Source organism: Nerophis ophidion, linkage group LG14 (assembly GCF_033978795.1).
Source record: "Nerophis ophidion isolate RoL-2023_Sa linkage group LG14, RoL_Noph_v1.0, whole genome shotgun sequence".
In the NCBI taxonomy this organism is placed as follows: domain Eukaryota; kingdom Metazoa; phylum Chordata; class Actinopteri; order Syngnathiformes; family Syngnathidae; genus Nerophis; species Nerophis ophidion.
In genome coordinates this window covers 53,882,846-53,905,218 of record NC_084624.1, presented here as the reverse complement: position 1 = coordinate 53,905,218, position 22,373 = coordinate 53,882,846, and the positions used below count along the sequence as shown (strand labels likewise).

Below are 22,373 nucleotides of genomic sequence, written 5' to 3'. Positions count from 1 at the left end.
GTACTAGACTGGCCTGTCTGTAGTCCAGACCTGTCTCCCATTGGAAATGTGTGGTGCAATATGAAGCCTAAAATAGCACAACGGAGACCCCAGACTGTTGAACAACTTAAGCTGTACATCAAGCAAGAATGGGAAAGAATTCCACTTCAAAAATGTGTCTCCTCAGTTCCCAAACCTTTACTGAGTGTTGTTAAAAGGAGAGGCCATGTAACACACTGGTAAAAAATGCCTTTTTTGCAATGTGTTGCTGCCATTCCATTCCAAGTTCATGATTATTTGCCCAAAAAATGGAAGTTTCTCAGTTTGAACATGAAATATCTTGTCTTTTCAGTTTATTCAATTGAATATAAGTTGAAAAGCATTTGCAAATTCTGTTTTTATTTACTATTTACACGTGACAACTTCACTGCTTTTGGCTTTTGTATATCTAGAAGCCATGTTGTATCTGTATCGGCTAATACTCAGGGCTCCAATATCGGTGTCGTATCAGAAGTGAAATGTTTTAGGACACCTGGAATTATTTCTTCAGAGAAACCTTGCGGTGATTAATTAGTTGTGTGTGTGTGTGTGTGTGTGTGTGTGTGTGTGTGTGTGTGTGTGTGTGTGTGTGTGTGTGTGTGTGTGTTTGTACCTGGCAGGCCCTCAGGCAGTCAAAGCTCCCAACAATCACACACAAGTATTCTCTGGTGGTCTACAAAGTACCTTTGACAAGCAAGTCCTCTCTTGTCCTCTGCAGCTTCAGTCAAAAACCAGGCCTTCAACGATCCTTTCTCCTTCTCGGCCGGCCTCACTCGCCAGACTTTCTCCGGAGACTTTGGCGTCATCTGCTTCGACAAAGTTCTGGTTAACGACGGGGGCCACTACAGTCCCTCCACAGGTACTACTTGTTACACGACAAGGTTGTGGTTAACGACGGGGGCCACTACAGTCCCTCCACAGGTACTACTTGTTACTCGACAAGGTTCTGGTTAACGACGGGGGCCACTACAGTCCCTCCACAGGTACTACTTGTTACTCGACAAGGTTGTGGTTAACGACGGGGGCCACTACAGTCCCTCCACAGGTACTACTTGTTACTCGACAAAGTTCTGGTTAACGACGGGGGCCACTACAGTCCCTCCACAGGTACTACTTGTTACTCGACAAGGTTGTGGTTAACGACGGGGGCCACTACAGTCCCTCCACAGGTACTACTTGTTACTCGACAAGGTTCTGGTTAACGATGGGGGCCACTACAGTCCCTCCACAGGTACTACTTGTTACTCGACAAGGTTGTGGTTAACGACGGGGGCCACTACAGTCCCTCCACAGGTACTACTTGTTACTCGACAAAGTTCTGGTTAACGACGGGGGCCACTACAGTCCCTCCACAGGTACTACTTGTTACTCGACAAGGTTGTGGTTAACGACGGGGGCCACTACAGTCCCTCCACAGGTACTACTTGTTACTCGACAAGGTTGTGGTTAACGACGGGGGCCACTACAGTCCCTCCACAGGTACTACTTGTTACTCGACAAGGTTGTGGTTAACGACGGGGGCCACTACAGTCCCTCCACAGGTACTACTTGTTACTCGACAAGGTTGTGGTTAACGACGGGGGCCACTACAGTCCCTCCACAGGTACTACTTGTTACTCGACAAGGTTGTGGTTAACGACGGGGGCCACTACAGTCCCTCCACAGGTACTACTTGTTACTCGACAAGGTTGTGGTTAACGACGGGGGCCACTACAGTCCCTCCACAGGTACTACTTGTTACTTGACAAGGTTGTGGTTAATGACGGGGGCCACTACAGTCCCTCCACAGGTACTACTTGTTACTCGACAAGGTTCTGGTTAATGACGGGGGCCACTACAGTCCCTCCACAGGTACTACTTGTTACTCGACAAGGTTCTGGTTAATGACGGGGGCCACTACAGTCCCTCCACAGGTACTACTTGTTAGCAGTTGTCATTCAAGCAGGCTCTCCAAGTCTGCCCAATGTAGATGTAGCCTAGCATTCAGCGTTATGCTGTAGTCCAGGGGTCACCAACGCGGGGCCCGCGGGCACCAGGTCGCCCGTAAGGACCAGATGAGTCGCCCGTTGGGCTGTTCTAAAAATAGCTCCAATAGCAGCACTTACCAGTGAGCTGCTTTGATTTTTTAAATTGTATTTATTTACTACGGGGTATCTGTGGATCCTTAAAAAGTCTTAAATTCATGTGTCTAAAATTAAGGCCTTAAAAAGTATTACATTTATTAGAAATTCCTAAGATGGTCTTAAATTCAGTACTCAATGGTCTTAAATTGTCGGGCCAGTTTTTTTGGGGGTTTTTTCGGGGCACGTCTGAGTAAAAGTGAGTGATTTCAGTGTAAGTCGCGCGCAGACTCCTTTCTTTCTTCCTGGCGTCCCGCCTTTCAGTCAGCATGGGGAAATGCAACTTTTGCGAGCGTTGGCTGGAGGACAGCCGGTTTAAAAGCTGGCTTAAGCCTGTTGCCAATCCCGAGGAGGCCAGGTGCATACTTTGTAAGAGGGATTTCAAACTTGGCACTATGGGAATTGGAGCGGTCAAATCGCACATGCAGTGTGGTAAGCATAAAATCGCGGCACAGAGCCAAAAAAAAAAACACCGGGCATCTCTCAGTTCTGCCCCCCCAACTAACAACAACTGGCGCTAGCAGCACTGACCTGACACTAATCTTCGGCGGAACAGCAACACTGTGGTGAAACATCAATCCTACACCTCAAATGACGGGATTGGCCATCTTTTTCGTGTGATGTTTCCTGATTCTCAGGTTGCTAATACATTTTCCTGCGGAGAGGATAAAACAGCATATATTACGAGACACGGATTAGCACCTCACATCCAAAACCTGCACTTCGACCAAGTCAACAGGTCTCGGTATGTGTTAATGAAATGTCATTTATTTTTACCCTCACCTCGGTTATTATGTTTTCACTGGCGTTGGTGTTGGTTTGTTTGTTTTGGATGTCAAAGTTTTTGGATAAGCTGTTTGGCAGAGTGGTGCTTATCAGTTTGTTTATTAATAAACATACAAAAAGTCAACTTGACTGATTGTCATTGAGGTTGTAGTACAGTGGGATCCCCAACCATCGCTTATATTTATAGATTTTTTATTATTTTTTTCGGTCTCAAATTTCATTCAAGGTGGCATTAAAAAGGTCTTAAAAAGTCTTAAATTTGACTTGCTGAAACCTGCAGATACCCTGTACTAACAAGCTGGTCTCGCCTTGCTCGACATTTTTAATTCTAAGAGAGACAAAACTCAAATAGAATTTTATTTATTTTATTTTATTTTATTTTATTTATTTACTAGCAAGCTGGTCTCGCCTTGCTCAACATTTTTAATTCTAGGAGAGACAAAACTCAAATAGAATTTTATTTATTTTATTTTATTTTATTTATTTACTAACAAGCTGGTCTCGCCTTGCTCAACATTTTTAATTCTAAGAGAGACAAAACTCAAATAGAATTGTATTTATTTTATTTTATTTTATTTTATTTATTTACTAACAAGCTGGTCTCGCCTTGCTCAACATTTTTAATTCTAGGAGAGACAAAACTCAAATAGAATTTGAAAATCCAAGAAAATATTTTCAAGACTTGGTCTTCACTTGTTTAAATAAATTCATTTATTTTTTTACTTTGCTTCTCATAACTTTTAGAAAGACAATTTTAGAGAAAAAATACAACCTTAAAAATGATTTTAGGATTTTTAAACACATATACCTTTTTACCTTTTAAATTCCTTCCTCTTCTTTCCTGACAATTTAAATCAATGTTCAAGTATTTTTTTTATTGTAAAGAATAATAAATTCATTTTAATTTAATTCTTCATTTTAGCTTCTGTTTTTTTGACGAAGAATATTTGTGAAATATTTCTTCCAATTTATGATTAAAATTCCCCAAAAATATTCTGGCAAATCTACAAAATCTGTAAAATCAAATTTCAATCTTATTTCAAAGTCTTTTAAATTTCTTTAAAAAAATTTGTTCTGGAAAATCTAGAAGAAATAAGGATTTGTCTTTGTTAGAAATATAGCTTGGTCCAATTTGTTATATATTCTAACAAAATGCAGATTGGATTATAACCTATTTAAAACATGTCATCAAACATATATATTTATTGTGAGAAATCATTAAGATGATCAGTGTTTCCACAAAGATAAATATCATTAATTATTAATAATAACAGAGTTAAAGGTAAATTGAGCAAATTGGCTATTTCTGGCAATTTATCTAAGTGTGTATCAAACTGGTAGCCCTTCGCATTAATCAGTACCCAAGAAGTAGCTCTTGGTTTCAAAAAGGTTGGTGACCCCTGCTGTAGTCAATCATCCATCCATCCATCCATTTCCTACCGCTTGTCCATTTCGGGGTCGCGAGAGGTGCTGGAGATCTCAGTTGCATTCGGGCGGAAGGCGGGGTCCACCCTGTAGTCAATCAATAATAATATTATGATAGTCTGTTGTGCAAAGCAAATATCAAATAAAAATGTGGTGCAAATGTTATTGGATTTTATAAGTTTATTTTTAGATTAATGAAAAACTAAAAGCTCGGGAAAATTTTGCAGTAATTTGCTGATTAAAACATAAATGAGTACTTTCAAATATTCATTTTTTTTGGACCATTTTTCACATTTTATTAAGTACTTACCGTATTTTGCGGGGTGTAAGTCGCTCCAGAGTATAAGTCACACCTGCCAAAATTGCCTAATAAAGAAGGAAAGAAATCATACATACGTCGCACTGGAGGGTAAGTCGCATTTTTGGGGGAAATTTATTTGATAAAACCCAACACCTAAAATAGACATTTGAAAGGCAATTTAAACTAGGCTGACCATATTCTGAAACCCCAAAAAGAGGACACATACATGCGTGCTAAGGCCGGGAGTAGGTGAACATTTGCCAATGATACTCGAACTTGCTTTATAAATAACATATTTATTTAAATAAAGCATTTTTTTCTCCTCTGTTGACGGCTGTGTTGGCGCTAGGGATTTGTAAAATGGGGTCCCATCAAGTCATAAAAATGGGGTCCCATCAAGTCATAAAAATGGGGTCCCATCAAGTCATAAAAATGGGGTCCCACAGTAAATGTTTGGGGTCCCACTTTTTTGTAAGCGTTTTGAAAACAAATGATAAACGTATTCATTATCCTGTTGTATCTCGTGTTTTGGAAAAAAAGTTGTCAAAAATGTTACTTAATTCATTTAAAAAAATTAATAAAAAAAAGAAAACAAATGTGTATACATATGTAAATGTATTCAGTAATAAACATTCATTCACTTTCTTTATTTCCTTCATGGATCTAAACTTTACCGCTGCTGGTAGTTTCTCCTATGTTTTTATTTAATAAGTTGTAGGTGTATTTATTTCAGTATAAAAGTGTAAAAAGTGTTTTGCTTGGGTCATGAAATGATAATAATGGTGTGCCAGGGCATACATACATTTTATATTTAACGCTTAAATCTCTGGAGTCTTACACTCACCTTAGTGTTTACCAAGAAGTTTATTTCCAAAACTCCAACCAACACTTCCTGTCAATAGCGTCACTTCCCTAACTTCCCCGGAAGTCCCGCCCCCCAACCAAAGCCATTTGGCTAACACCTCGTAGCCTGCCGCTACAATATTTACAGCTAGTGTGATGTTATGAGCCAGGGAATAAAAAGGACTACACTACCCAGCATGCAACAGGAATGACGAGTAAAGGGGGTGGTGTGTCGCCATGGCGGCATCTTGTATGTTGTGATATGCACGCTCTGAAAGTAAACGTTAAGAACTAAGCCAAGAAATACTAGCAACCCTAATTCAAAATGCCGGACATTTGACGCATTTAAAAAAAAAACGCCCCGGACACGCCGCAAAAGAGGACATGTCCGGGGATAAGAGGACGTATGGTCAGCCTATTTCAACTAAATAAAGGTAATAATTTCACACAGAAGTCGCTCCTGAGTATAAGTCGCACTCCTGGCCAAACTATGAAAAAAAACTGAGACTTATAGTCCGAAAAATACGGTAGAATGTAGCGGTGTAACGGTACACAAAAATTTTGGTTCGGTTCGGAGGTCACGGTTCGGTTCATTTTCAGTACAGTAAGAAAACAAAATATACATTTTTGGGTTATTTATTTACCAAATTTGCAAAATCTTACACCAAAAATATTTTTCTGAGTGGAATATTTGATGTGAAGCAATGTGAACCTTGGATAAGTCAATAATTCATAAAAACATTGATTTTGATTCAATATTATGTTTTGAGCAATGACAGTTTGAAAGAAAAAAAAAACAGCTTTGTTTTATTAGTCAACATTGCAACTTTTTTCTAAATTACATTTAACCTTTAAGCTTTTTTATTTCACTTTTGTTATGTTTTTGTTTATTTTAGTAGTATTTTTAGAATGTGGTGTGGGCCTTTAAAACATTAGCTGTGGGCCGCAAATGACCTCCGGGGCACACTTTTGACACCCCTGCTATAGATAATGAAAAATTAAATCTGATAAATCAATGGATAATAAGCAGAGCCTGGCGACGCATGCACGTTTATCATAACTCTTTCACTCTCTCTGCCCCTCCCTCACCAATGCTGCTGCGTGCACAATTTGTTTTGTTTTTAACCCCTTCTTAACCCTGAACGTACATTGAAAATACACACAACCCTAACTTAAAATGCCAGACATTTGAGAAACTCCACCCGGACAGCCCCGCAAAAAAAGAGGACATGTCCGGTGAAAAGAGGAGGTAATCAGTCTATCCTAGCCCGGTCGCTGCTAGCAAAAGAGGACATGTCCGGTGCAATTTTTTGTAGTTAGTGTATTATTCTGCAACTAGTGTTGGATCCACAATATCTGAAGAGCATGGAAAAAAGCATTTCACTGTGGTGTAGTCTGCATGTGACAAATAAACTTGAACCTTAATGCGCCTTATAATCTGGTGCGCCTTATATATGAAAAAATGTCGAAAATAGACCTTTCATGGGCAGTGCCTTATAGCTCGGTGAGCCCTATGGTCCGGAAAATATGGCACTTGTTTTATGTATAAATAATGGTAACCCCTTCTCAACCCTGAACGTACATTGAAAATACACGCAACCCTAAATTAAAACGCCAGACATTTGAGACATTTAAGAAACTCCACCCAGACAGCCCCGCAAAAGAGGAGGTATGGTCAGTCTATCCTAGCCTGGTCGCTGCTAGCATGCTAGCAAAAGAGGACATGTCCGGTGCAATTTTTTGTAGTTAGTGTATTGGATTCTGCAAATAGTGTTGGATCCGCAATATCTGAAGAGCATGGAAAAAAGCATTTCACTGTGGTGTAGTCTGCATGTGACAAATAAACTTGAACCTTAATGCGCCTTATAATCTGGTGCGCCTTATATATGAAAAAATGTCGAAAATAGACCTTTCATGGGCAGTGTGCCTTTAAGCTCGGTGAGCCCTATGGTCCGGAAAATATGGCACTTGTTTTATGTATAAATAATGGTAACCCCTTCTCAACCCTGAACGTACATTGAAAATACACGCAACCCTAACTTAAAATGCCAGACATTTTGAGACATTTAAGAAACTCCACCCGGACAGCCCCGCAAAAGAGGAGGTATGGTCAGTCTATCCTAGCCTGGTCGCTGCTAGCATGCTAGCAAAAGAGGACATGTCCGGTGCAATTTTTTTTTTTTTTTTTTTGTAGTTAGTGTATTAGATTCTGCAACTAGTGTTGGATCCACAATATCTGAAGAGCATGGAAAAAAGCATTTCACTGTGGTGTAGTCTGCATGTGACAAATAAACTTGAACCTTAATGCGCCTTATAATCTGGTGCGCCTTATATATGAAAAAATGACGAAAATAGACCTTTCATGGGCAGTGCCTTTAAGCTCGGTGAGCCCTATGGTCCGGAAAATATGGCACTTGTTTTATGTATAAATAATGGTAACCCCTTCTCAACCCTGAACGTACAATGAAAATACACGCAACCCTAACTTAAAATGCCGGACATTTGAGACATTTAAGAAACTCCACCCAGACAGCCCCGCAAAAGAGGAGGTATGGTCAGTCTATCCTAGCCCGGTCGCTGCTAGCATGCTAGCAAAAGAGGACATGTCCGGTGCAATTTTTTGTATTTTTTTTTTGTAGTTAGTGTATTAGATTCTGCAACTAGTGTTGGATCCGCAATATCTGAAGAGCATGGAAAAAAGCATTTCACTGTGGTGTAGTCTGCATGTGACAAATAAACTTGAACCTTAATGCGCCTTATATATGAAAAAATGTTGAAAATAGACTTTTCATGGGCAGTGTGCCTTATAGCTGGGTGAGCCCTATGGTCCGGAAAATATGGTACTTGTTTTATGTATAAATAATGGTAACTACTAACAGATGCACTCAACAAATGAGGTGTTTCACGTTGACTTGTCCTATGTAAACATGACAGTAAATGACTTATATCTCCACAGGAGTGTTCTCAGTACCAGAAGACGGACGATACCTCATCTCAGGACTTCTGACTGCCAAGGAGGGCGAGCGCATCGAGGCGGTGCTGTCCGTGTCCGAGCGGAGTGTTCAGAGGCTCCAGAGCTCGGCGGCGGCGGCGGGTCAGCCCAGGAGCTCAGAAGTTTGCGCTTGTGGAGGCTCTGTGTCCTTCAGCCTGATCCTGCACCTGAGGAAAGGAGACCGGGTGGGTCTGGTGAGGACCGCAGGCCAGCTGGCCACCACCGAGGCCAGGGAGATCCTGTCCACCTTCAGCTGCATCTTCCTGTACAGACCACCGGCAGCCCACCGCCACAGATAGCCGCACCTCAAAGACTGGGAGAAGTCACTTTTATGCACATGAACAATGTTCAACGGGAGCAAAATTTGTTTCTAATATTTTTTGACCTGCATTGTATCTTCGCTCTGTGAATGCGTGACTCGGTGACATCATCAATGACTTGTGATCAATCACATTTAGCAGCAGCTCCGCCCTGAAGAGGAGCGACGGGTGATTCATTAACACATAATGATTTATGCTTCTTTCCACATCCAGTCTTCTGTTTGATGACAAAATGTGATATCTCCTAATCGGATAACACACCTGCAAACTGCCAAAAACACCTTTCTTCTTCTTCAGCGAACAACGTGCAGACGGGAAAGGCCTGCTGGAATAACGCCGGGTTGACTTTTCACCATTTCCCCAACAAAGATGACACAAAGGAGGATGGATTGTCTTTTAAGGATGAAATCAATAAAACAAAAAGCAGTGAAAGATCTGTCGATTTCTTTTAATTAGAAAACTACTTTTAACACATAATTTAACAACCATAATCATACGGAATCAATGAAAACAAAATATCTCTACAGTATAGCTTGACAACTGTTGTTTTTGCAAGAATGAAGTTGAAATAATACTTCTAAAAAGAGTTATACAAATTGAGTCAGTAGAATACCAAAAAGGATGTAATAATGTCATTACCTTTCTTTTACATCACTGGCATCCTCCCTTCGGTGGTGGCATCAGGCCACCTTCATGGTGGTCTTACCTGGGCCGACGCCCAGGTGCCCCCAATCAGGAAACCCAATTTTGACAATGCAATCATTGGTGTTCATGGCTGTCAATCACAGAAAGTTCTGCATCGTGTAGCAATTACTCTGCTTTTTTCCCCTACAGCTCCGAGTGTGATGCAAAACCAGGCGAGCGTGCTGACCACCGAGCTAAAAGCACAGGCAATCTCCTAGATCGCCGGGACTATTCTCAAAGTTGACTGACGTCTATTACACTTGTAGAGACGTGCATGTACAAAATAGTTTTTAAATGGACATTTTTGCGTTGTTGCTGTGAGTAAATTAATGTGGTTTTTTTCAACTTTTTGAATTATTATATTTATATAGCGCTTTTTCTCTAGTGTCTCAAAGCGCTTTACATAGTGAAACCCAGTATCTAAGTTACATTCAAACCAGTGTGGGTGGCACTGGGAGCAGGTGGGTAAAGTGTCTTGCCCAAGGACACAACGGCAGTGACTATGATGGCGGAAGCGGGAATCGAACCTGCAACCCTCAAGTTGCTGGCACGGCCGTTCTACCAACCGAGCTAAACTGCCCCAGTGTTTCCACCAAGATAAATATCATTAATTATTAATAATAACATCGAGTTAAAGGTAAATTGAGCAAATAGGCTATTTCTGGCAATCTATTCAAGTGTGCATCAAACCAGCACCCAAGAAGCAGCTCCCGGCCTCAAAAAGGCTGGCGACCCCCGACGTAGAGAAACATCTTCGCTGTGTTAAAGCTTCACAACAAACAAAGAAACACCGGCTGTGTTTTGGTTGCCAAAGGCAGCTGCAATCCATCGTTTTCCACCAACAGCATTCTTCTTTGACGTCTCTATTATTAATTGAACAACCTGCAAAAGATTCAGCAACACAGATGTCCAAACCACTGTGCAATTATGCGATGAAAAGAGACAACTTTTAGCCGTGTGTGGTGCTGAGCTAGTATGTCCCCTCGAACCCGAAACGTCACAAACACACGTCATCACTCCGCGACATTTTTAACAAAAAACTCAGCGGGAAAATTAAAATATAATAATTCAATTCACTTCAATTGTGTTTATCGGGGTGGGGGCTGAGGCTTTGGGTGTTGTTGATAGATTAAGGCATACTTGCCAACCTTTAGACCTCCGATTTCGGGAGGTGGGGGATGGTTAGTAGGGGAGGAGTATATTTACAGCTACAATTCACCAAGTCAAGTATTTCTTATATATATATATATATATATATATATATATGTAAAATAAATACTTGAATTTACACATATACACACACATAACACTCATCTACTCATTGTTGAGTTAAGGGTTGAATTGTCCACCCTTGTTCTATTCTCTGTCACTATTTTTCTAACCATATGCATGTACAGTAGATGGCAGTATTGTCCTGTTTAAGAGTGTCACAACATTGCTGTTTACGGCAGACAAACTGCTTTACGGTAGACGAAAACATGACTGCTGTTGTTGTGTGTTACCGCGCTGGGAGGACGTTAATGAAACTGCCGAACAATAAACCCACATAAGAAACCAAGAACTCGCCCTCGATCATTCTATAGTTATGACGTCATTGGGCAGACACGCTGTTTATATTGTGGGAAAGCGGACGTGAAAACAGGCTGTCCTCACTCAGGTCCGCATGGAGCCGGAGGGGGCGTGGCCTCCAGCTCCGCCTGATTTTCGAGAGAAATTTTGTCCCTGGAGGTTTTCAGGAGAGGCGCTGACTTTCGGGAGTCTACCGGAAAATCCGGGAGGGTTGGCAAGTATGAATTAAGGTTGCATCACAAAAGTACCTAAAGTATGCAATTTTGAAATGATTGAGATGTGTTTGACTTAAAAGGCGGTAAAAATGACGCTGACACTTGAATTCAGTTAGAAACTTTATTAAATACAAAGCCGACCATAAGAGCCACAATTTGTTAGCGTCATTGGGCCTATTTATTTTACTTTGACGTTGTTCCTTTACAGATGCTTTAATTGACATCAAATGGAAACTTTTTAGGCGTTTCCCGACATGTACTCGAGCATCACATCCAAACAATCATTGACTTTACAAGAAACGATGCAACAAAACAAAAAGGAAGGCAACACAGAAGAAAGTGACCAATCCATCCTATATAAACATTTGTTTTTTCCTATTGAAAGGGGATGAGCAAACATATCTTATATAATGATGATATAACACCGGAGAGCAGTCCCGGGACGGTCGTGTGCGCTGTCCACACAAGATGATTTACTTTCATAGAAAGAATGGATTTATGTTCACTAATGAGACTTATCGGTCGTGCAAGAATCAACTGTTGAAATAAAAACTTCGAGGCGAGCGCTTTTACGCTTCGGGCGTCGCCATCGCTTGTGCTTCAAGTCCCGCTCTGTTCAGTCCTCACAGAAGTGTTGCACTTGTGCTGATTGGCTAAACAAACAAAGCACTTCCTGCTGTCACACTCACACCATGTGATAAGTCACAAGACAGAGCTGAAAGCAGGCAAAAACATCACATTGTCCTTTTACACTGTACAGCTAACCAGTTATTTGATGTGATTCAGTCACAATTCAACAAAAATGTCGAGAATCCCACCTCGAACATCCTAACACACGCTATAGCAATACTCCAATAACCTTAAAAGCCAGCTTTTTTCCAGCCAAGCGTCACTGTGTGAACAGCACTGAAGACTGAGTCGACGACCCGGCAATTTTCCGGCTTGGGAGATGCCATTAAATGACCACAGAGCCCGTATTTAACCACCTGTTTTATCACACAGAACCCAGAAAAGTGACATATTTCTGTAAATACTAAGTACTATTTCACACAGCAACTCGGAATCCCACATTCAGATAAATAGCCTGACTTTTCCCTTTCGCACAGACGGCCTGTCATTGCCCTGATGGTAACTCTCCTTGCGAGGAAATTGCCCGGTCAACTGTCCCCGACATTCGGTGCTGTTCACACAGAAAAGCTGCTGTGTGAAAGGGGAGTAACGTACAACACCCAAGACTCACTTCCCCCGCCTTTTTCTGCTGAAAGCAGCCGCTGCTGTCCAACAAGTGTTCTATGTCACGCCACATGCCGGCCAGTGGCCACACAGCCAATCATCTGATTGGCGTTAAGGCAAAATAAATTCTAGATCAATCGACACAACAGGTGTCAAACTTCATAGCCGGTGCCCGACTTTTAGCCTTTTTCATTTCACACTGGCGGCCTCCGTAGGCCAGAATTTGCCGGGTCAACTTGGACCTCCACGTTGTGTCGACAAAGAGAAAACAGAAAGGCAGGAGCAGGTGGAGGTGAGAGGTTGGACAACAGTGTTGTGTTGAAAGTCATTCCTGCTGTCCAACAAATATTTTGTATGTCAGTCCCATGCGCGCTGGATGCTTTGTTGCTGTGTGAAAGCGCACAAAGTTACAGCAAATGACATTCGCCATAAAGCAGACTGTCTGGTGTCAAATTTCACAATCTTGCCCCGAAATTCGTCTTTTTTCTTTCACACAGGCCACATCTTACGGCCTTCATACTACCTCTGAAGCCAGGAAATTACTGGGCAACTTAAAGCTTAAAGCCCAGGTATTCTGTGACACTGGATGAGGAAAAGCTACGAAAGCAGGAAAAGTGGGTTGTTAAGAGGTGTCCAACTCTCTGCTTTTCCCTTTCACATACTACGACTGCCAAAGCCAGGAAACCTTCTGGGTGACACGGGGAAAACGGAGGTGTGAAGTCTGACACCCAAGACCAGTGCTGTTGCCTTTCACACAAACGGACAGCTTTTACAGCACTGATACTACAACTTTGAACCCAGAAAATTGTGGGGTCAACTTCAACCCCGTGTTACGTTTTCAATGCTGTTCACACAGAGCCGGCTTTCTGCTATTCTCTTTCCTGTTGTGTTAAAAGCAATTGCCACTATTCCACAAGTATTTCATAGGTCGAAGTAACAGACATTGTTGCACATGTGTTGATCTGACTCCATGTACTGCATGAAAGGCACAGGTGGGTATATACTAGATCTGCTGTTATAACGCCCGTGCTGCTATTATAACGGCGTCCTCTGGTCTTTTCTGTTAACAAGGAACAGGGCTGAAGTGCGCTTGGATCATAAAGCTCAGTAGCACCACTAAATGGAAGAATTCCGTAACAGCAGCACATGCACCCAAACACTTCCTCCATTTTGTTTTTCAAGGGATGACCTTACAAACAAAATCCTTTAATAGAGAAACTTCTTTCTACATGTTCAGCAAATATACATATATGCATACATATACACACACACATATATGTTGGCATATATTTATATATACATATATATAAAAATATATATACAGTTCATGCCAAAAGTATGGACACACCTTCTCATTCAATGTGTTTTCTATATTTTCGTAACTATTTACATTGTCGATTGTCCCTGAAGGCATCAAAACTATGAATGGAAAAGGTGGAATAACTGAACACATGTTTTATATTCCAGTTTCTTCAAAATAGCCACATTTTGCTATGATTACTGTTTTGCACACTGCTGGCATTCTCTCCATGAGCTTCAAGAAGTAGTCACCTGAAAAGGTTTTCACTTCACAGGTGTCAAAGTTTTGATGCCTTCAGTGACAATGTACAATGTAAATAGCAAGTAAAGAAAATAATGCATGAAATGAGGTGTTCAAACTTTTGGCCTGTACTAACATATATATACATATAACATATATATACATATACATATATTATATATACATATATATATATATATATGCATATATATATACACGCACACACACCCACTTATATATATACACATGCATACATATACATATATATATATATATATATATATATATATATATATATATATATATATATATATATATCTTGATTGGATTATCCAGAGAATAGTGCTCGATACCGTGGTAGAGCGCAATATGTAGGTGTGGGAAAAAATCACAAGACTACTTCATCTCTACAGAACTGTTTCATGAGGGGTTCCCTCAATCATCAAAATCTCCTGATGATTGAGGGAACCCCTCATGAAACAGTTCTGTAGAGATGAAGTAGTCTTGTGATTTTTCCCACACCTACATATATATATATATATATATTGCATGTGTTTATATATGTATATGTGAAGAGTTAACTGCAGAGGAATGCACTAATTGAGTAGCACTATTGAATGTGACATGACTTGGAAACAACAGGACAAAAGGCTTATTGTTAGCATTTAGTGCAAGTTGTCCAGCGACTTACAATAATTGTTCAGGCGAAGCAAAAAGGCGTCATGACGACCAACAATAACTTAAACATAAATAATAACCAGCGTCCCGTTTCAACGACTCATTATTGACTTGGATCAGACGGTGCTGTGGTTCTATTACAGCCTCAGAAATATAAATGTAACGTTTATTATCTTATTTATTGTACATACGAGATTTCCTTTTCACACTAACAACAATATGAATGTGTGTGCCCAAAATGGAACTTTTGAGTGAGGAAGATGGAATAGCCGTTGTGACTCATCAGGTACAAATTGACCGCAGCAGCCATTAAGAACACGCTTGCTTGATGACCGCAGCAAGTCCAGAAGTGCTTGAAGGCACGGGGAAAAAACAAGCAAACGCCTATATCCCCCTAGCGTTACTCAGCTAACTATTACTCTCGGCATGCACAGCAAACCACAAGTTCCTTGTTGTCTTTCACGTTTACAGTTAAGTCCTGTAAAAAGATGGGATCCTCCTAAGTGTGTTGCTGCGGTCGTGCTGAAGAGAGGAGTCACAACGTTGTCGTAAAGTGATGAAAGTCTGTTTTGTCATTCTTTCCTCAGCGTGTACCTGATCTGGCTTCCAGGGATCAGAGCAGGTCCTCGGTGTTGATGGCTGGTATGGGCTGCCTCCAGAAGCAGAAAGAGCTGTACTCGGGCATGACGAAGGCCTCGTTCTGCTCCTTGCTTAGGAGCGGGAACACATGCTCCACCAGCTCGCTCAGCCTGCCGTAACTGGCGAGCAGAGAGACAGCAGCGGCCGGTTTACTTTCTAACTACACACCATAAAAACAACTCATTCCTAAAAAAAAAAAAGGTCAAAAAGGAACTTTTGAAGTGTGAATGGCATGTGTACGTACGAGGACTTGTTGCCCTTGGTCTGCTCCTGGATCAGCTCTCCCTTTGGGTTGACTGTGAAAATCCTGCAGACAGGAACTCCGACCTCCTTGTAAGCGAACACATCCTACACACACAAAACAAGACTCTTAAGGCCCAAGCTGTTGGTTTACATGCTTTTTTGATTTATCTTTGCTATTTGGGCTTATTGGACCCTAAAAAGAATAAAAACTAAGAATCATCTTTTGATATGATGTACTTAGTCCATAAGTACACAAACGTGTACTTCATGTTAAGTGTCAAGCTAATTCTTATTTTTACATTTTAGTGTGTTATACTCTTCTGACACCACCAGATGGCAGTATAAGTGTCCACATACCGTATTTCCTTGAATTGCCGCCGGTCTATAATATGCGCCTGCCTAGAATTACTGCCGGGTCAAACTCGTTTCGCAAAATAATTAGCGCATGCTTAGTATTACCGCCGGCTCAGGATTAACGCCGGGTCAAACTCGTTTTCCAAAATATTATTTTTATTAGCGCATGTCTAGAATTTCCGCCGGGTCAAACTCGTCACGTCACGAGTGACACTTCACCTGTCATCATTTTCAAAATGGAGGAGGCTGATTTCAATAATTTGAAATGCATAAAGGGAAGAAGATTAAGAGCTATTCAGTAGGATTTAAGGTTCAAGCTATTGAATATGCTAAAAAGAACAGTAAGCAGCTATGTTTTATTAATATACCATAGCTGCGTGTGTCAAATATGAGTCATTAAATGACTCCCGCCTCCTGGTGGTAGAGGGCGCTAGTGATCCTTCTTGCGACTACTCGGCTGCAGAAGAAGTGACAACAAGCAGCAATCGTTTATTTTTTCCTCTCGCTTGCACTTTTAACATGGAGGATTACATATCTAAAATAAAACAGTTTTCTAAACTGGACTTTCAATCGAACCAGGGGGTAATAAAAAAAGATCTCCATCGAGACAGAGAGACTTTTAAAACTGAAAAAAGATAAACACTTCTATAAACAAATTATTGATGCTTTTGATCAGAAGGAGCTGCGCATGGACTTCATTTATAAGTAAAGGTAAGACCATAATAACGTTTTTTTTATCAAATGTGATTTTCATGATGGTATCCTTACATCACACTCAAATTTTTAAGCGCAGGCCTAAATTTACCACATGCCTTTGGTAAGTGCCGGAGTGAGAAGAGGTTTTAAAATAATTAGCCCATGCTTGCCTTTACCGCATGCCTTTGGTAAACGCCGGAGTGAGAAGAGGTTTTAAATTTATTACGCCCCGGCGGCAATTTAAGGAAATACGGTAAGCGGCCATAAGACCCCAATTCAGTAGTGTACACAATTTTAGAAACAAGAGCTAAAACATGCACCTGGGGATAGGTTGATTGGCAACACTAAATGGTCCCTAGTGTGTGAATGTGAGTGTGAATGTTGTCTGTCTATCTGTGTTGGCCCTGCGATGAGGTGGCGACTTGTCCAGGGTGTACGCCGCCTTCCGCCCGATTGTAGCTGAGATAGGCGGCAGCACCCCCCGCAACCCCAAAAGGGAATAAGCGGTAGGAAATGGATGGATGGATGGAGCTAAAAGGTGCTGTCCACGCATGTGGCCACTAAGCCTTTTTTAAGTGTGTTTTCCTACTAAAATATTGCCAAATATTACCTTTATTCAACTAACCATTGTTTCTTATGGTGTGTGGACAACAAGCACAAATAACCGCTGTAAAACATTAACAGCTGTGGCTGTAGACAAACTCATGAGGTAGTGTTTTTTTAATTCTACAAGATGGCACTAGCTTACATTTCAAATATAAGTAGGGATGGAGGCCGAATTTGATACTTTTATAGCAGGGGTCGGCAACTCAAAATGTTGAAAGAGCCATATTGGACCAAAAATACAAAAACAAATCTGTCTGGAGCCGCACAAAATTAAAAGCTATATTACATACAGATAGATTGTCATGAGATATAAATTGAATTAAGAGGACTTAGAGGAAACTAAATGAGCTAAAATATAGCTACAAATGAGACATAATGATGCAATGTGTACATATAGCTAGCCTAAATAGCATGCAGGGATCAAATGTGTCTGATTAGCACTTCACACAAGTCAATAACATCAACAAAACTCACCTTTGTGCATTCACGCACAACGTTATAAGTTTGGTGGACAAAATGAGACGGAAAAAGAAGTGGCATAAAACACGTCCTAGAGAGTCGGAGAAAGTTGTACATCTAAACAAACCACGGTGCGTTTAAGAAACGCCCAAAATTAGGACAAAACGAGGATCGCCAAATACTCGAATCAGTGAAGCATGTTTAATGTAAACAGTGCGCTTTATAACAATTAGGGAGGTTTGTGTCATGTTTGTCCTCCTGCAGAAACCATATTAAAACAAAAAAGTTTTTTTTCCTTCATTTCTTTTCGTTTTTCATACATTTTTGAAAAAGCTCCAGAAAGCCACTAGGGCGGCGCGAGCCTCGGGTTACCGACCCCCGTTTTATAGGTACCGACATCTACTTATCCATCCATTTCTATACCACTTATCCTTATTAGGGTTGCGGGTATGCTGCAGCCTTTTCCAGCTGACTTCGGGCGTGATGGCGGAGTACACCCTTGATTGGTTGCCAGCCAACCATAGGGCACATATAGACAAACAACTATTCACACTACACACAGAATCAAGCCTGTGGCATTGTATGGACCTACTCAGTGGCTTAGTGGGTAGGTTGCGATTTCAAACGTCGGCCGAGTCATAGCAAAGACTATAAAAATGGGAGCCATTACCTCCCTGCTTGGCCAAAAATAATTCCCGAGCGCGGCGCCGCTGCTGCCCACTGCTCCCCTCACCTCCCAGGGGGTGATCAAGGGTGATGGGTCAAATGCAGAGGACACATTTCACCACACCTGGTGTGTGTGTGACTATCATTGGTACTTTAATTTAACTTAACTTGTATTCAAACGTATAAGTCGCACCAGCCAAAAATGCATAATAAAGAAGGAAAAAATCATATATACGTTGCACTGGAGTATAAGTCGCGTTTTGGGGGGAAATTTATTTGATAAAACCCAACACCAGGAATAGACATCCATCCATTTTCTACCGCTTATGCAGGGGGCGCTGATGCCTATCTCAGCTACAATCGGGCGGAAGGCGGGGTACACCCTGGACAAGTCGCCACCTCATCGCAGGGCCAACACAGATAGACAGACAACATTCACACTCACATTCACACACTAGGGACCATTTAGTGTTGCCAATCAACCTATCCCCAGGTGCATGTCTTTGGAGGTGGGAGGAAGGCGGAGTACCCGGAGGGAACCCACGCATTCACGGGGAGAACATGCAAACTCCACACAGAAAGATCCCGAGCCTGGATGTGAACCCAGGACTGCAGGACCTTCGTATTGTGAGGCAGACGCACTAACCCCTCTGCCACCGTGAAGCCCAAGAATAGACATTTGAAAGGCAATTTAAAATAAAGAATAGTGAACAACAGGCTGAATAAGTGTACGTTATATGAGGCATAAATAACCAACTGAGAAGGTGCCTGCTATGTTAACCTAACATATTATGGTAAGAGTCATTCAAATAACTATAACATATAGAACATGCTATACCTTTACCAAACTATCTCTCACTCCTAATCCATAAATCCCATGAAATCTTACACGTCTAGTCTCTTACGTGAATGAGCTAAATAATATCATTTGATATTTTACGGTAATGTGTTAATAATTTCACACATAAGTCGCACCCCCGGCCTAACTATGAAAAAACTGCGACTTATCGTCCGAAAAATACGGTAATTGCTTCCAAAGTATTGAGCAAAATTTTTGAATACCTGGTTAGGTAAATGTGATTATTTAGTTTATTTTCCAAAATGTTTCAAAATTGGCAAAAATAGATGTCACATTGTCGTTATGGGGTATTGTCTGTATAGTTTTGAGGACAAAAATAAATATATTTCATTTTGGAGTCATGCAAACAAAACAACACATGACAAAATGAGGAAAAAAGTGAAGAGCTGCGATTACTTAACGGATGCACTATTTAGAGCTTTTTATAACATTTGAAGTTATATCCCCAGGGTCCATTATATCAGTGTTTTCAACATTTTTTGAGCCAAGGCACATTTTTTGCGTTGAAACAATGCGGAGGCACACCACCAGCAGAAATCATTAAAAAACCAAACTCAGTTGACAGTAACAAGTCGTTGCAATTGTTGGATATGACTTTAAAGCAGGGGTCGGGAACCTTTTTGGCTAATAGAGACGAAAAGCCAAATATTTTAAAATATATTTCCCTAAGAGCCATATAATATTTTTTTTAACACTGAACACAACTAAACACGTGCATTTTTAAGTAAGACCAACATTCCTAGAGTATAATAGGTCTCTTATTCTTTGTAATAACATTGTTATTCTGAAGCTAACTGTGGAGGGGGGCGTGGCCTGCAGGCCTGCAGCGAAAGGTGCGTAGATGGCCCACTTGGGCCTTGTTATCTAATCACCTGTCGCTCTGTTATAAGCAGCAGCCAGGAGGAGAGACGGGGTTGGGGCTGGAAATACTATTGCTGGAAAGCAACTGAGAGACTTGTTGAAAAATAAAACAATATTGTAACCCTGAAACAGGCTCTCATGTCGGTGCTTGGTGGTCTGAAGAACCCCCAGGAGGGCAAGCCCCACACTAACCAATAATAAATAAATAACTTCTTACCATTAACGCAACTTATTGAACAGGTGCGGTAGAAACGCATGGATGGCTTAAAAATGCATGAGAATGTTTTATATTTTGAACATTATTTTTAACACTGTGATTACAAGTGGAATTATTCATTATTCATCGTGTTAAGCAACGTCAGCTCAGATTTATCCGAGAGCCAGATGCAGTCATCAAAAGAGCCACATCTGGCTCTAGAGCCATAGGTTCTCTACCCCTGCTTTAAAGCATAACCAAGCATGCATCAATATAGCTCTTGTCTCAAAGTAGGTGTACTGTCGCATCACAACCTGACTTATTGGAGTTTAGTGTTTTAGTTCTTGTCTGCGCTCCTATTTTGGTGGCTTTTTCTCTTTTTTTGGTATTTTCCTGTAGCAGTTTCATGTCTTCCTTTGAGCGGTATTTCCCACATCTTCTTCGTTTTAGCAATCAAGAATATTTCAGTTGTTTTTATCCTTTTTTGTGGGGACATTGTTGATTGTTGATTTACCATAAATTGATTAACGTGGACCCCGACTTAAACAAGTTGAAAAACTTATTGGGGTGTTACCATTTAGTGGTCAAATTGTACGGAATATGTACTGTACTGTGCAATCTACTAATAAAAGTTTCAATCAATCAATCAGTCATGTCATGTTCAGCTGTACATTGTCTTTGCTCCACAGTAAGTCTTTGCTGTCGTCCAGCATTCTGTTTTTGTTTACTTCGTAGCCAGGTCAGTCTCTGTTTTGTTCTGCATAGCCTTCCCTAAGCTTCAATGCCTTTTCTTAGGGACACTCACCTTTTGTTTATTTTTGGTTTAAGCATTAGACACCTTTTTACTTACACACTGCCTCCCGCTGTTTCCGACATCTACAAAGCAATTAGCTAGCCTGCTGCCACCTACTGATATGGAAGAGTATTACACGGTTACTCTGCTGAGCTCTAGACAGCACCGACACTCGACAACAACACATTTGCAGACTATAATTACTGGTTTGCATAAAATATTTTTAACCCAAATAGGTGAAATTAGATAATCTCCCACGGCACACCAGACTGTATCTCACGGCACACTAGCGGCACAGTGGTTGAAAAACACAGCATTATATGATCTATGATCCATTTAAAACTGTTTTTATCCTGTAGAGCACAGTGTAAAGACACTTTTCTTTCCCTATTAGAAAAAGACGGTTACCTTGTATCTGTTAAAGACAGGAAGGGAACAAACTATCAGTAAATGGTGGGAGATGGAAAAGGAGGTAGTATTAAATACTCTGCTTCTTTCGACTTCTTTTCTAACATGTTGATTTTTAAACGTGTGATTCAAACAAAAGCAAACTTTTACATTGAAAGTATCTAAGCCGGGGGTGTCCAAACTTTATCCACTGAGAGCAGCACACTGAAAAATCAAAGCAAGTCGGGGCCATTTTGATATTTTTTATTTTAAAAAACAATACAATATTTGTATAAAAAATATACATTTCTGCTTCCACTCAGGCTTGATCCCAGGGACCCCAAAGGGTTTGGTCAAAAAATATAAAAAATGTGTCATTATTCAGTATTATTATTTTTATTATTATTCAAGTTTTAAATCTCTAGATCAACATTAGGTCTATCCGTCAATATAATAATGATTTTAAAGATTTAAGTTGTATGCTCTTTTTGTCACACAAAAAAACGTTTTTTTTAAGGAAAAATCACAAAATATGCAATATTTTAACCCAATATTTTTTTTAAGTGGAAGATTTGAGATTATATAATAATTGGAGCATTAAAAAGGTCAATAACTCATAACACCATTGATTTTAATTAAATATTAATTTTTGAGCAATGACACTAAAATTATTAGGGATCCAAAAGAGTCCTACTCATTAAGTGTTAAAAAAATAAATTATACATTTTTTTTTACTGTTTTTACTTTAAACACAATCTCGAGATCAACTTCAGATCCATTCGTCAACTAAAACTTTTATTGTTGTTGCTTATGATTTTTGTTTGTTCGTTTTAGGCCCTTCTTTTAAAAAAAACCGCTCAGTTTTTTATATGGCAAACACAAAATATGCA

The 22,373-nt window shown here is 40.5% G+C and overlaps 2 protein-coding genes across 3 annotated transcripts in view; one reads left to right on the top strand and one right to left on the bottom strand.

Annotated features, from left to right (window-relative positions):
• emilin2a (elastin microfibril interfacer 2a) overlaps positions 1-9,237 on the top strand; it is a 62,709-nt gene extending 53,472 nt beyond the window's left edge. Inside the window, exons 7-8 of the mRNA XM_061921058.1 lie at positions 737-877; positions 8,450-9,237. Of these exons, the coding sequence (XP_061777042.1) occupies positions 737-877; positions 8,450-8,784 (476 nt within the window). The 3' untranslated portion in view covers positions 8,785-9,237. The remainder of the gene's footprint in view (positions 1-736; positions 878-8,449) is intronic.
• Positions 9,238-11,380: 2,143 nt separating this feature from the next.
• Positions 11,381-22,373, bottom strand: part of lpin2 (lipin 2) — a 77,759-nt gene continuing 66,766 nt past the window's right edge. The window contains exons 19-21 of one of the 2 annotated variants that reach the window (XM_061921057.1): positions 15,608-15,711; positions 15,319-15,482; positions 11,381-15,246 (exon numbers count right to left, since the gene is read on the bottom strand). In XM_061921057.1, coding sequence (XP_061777041.1) covers positions 15,338-15,482; positions 15,608-15,711 — 249 coding nt within the window. In that variant the 3' untranslated portion in view covers positions 11,381-15,246; positions 15,319-15,337. Of the gene's footprint in view, positions 15,483-15,607; positions 15,712-22,373 lie in introns of both variants that reach the window. The other variant, XM_061921056.1, reaches the window with a different exon arrangement.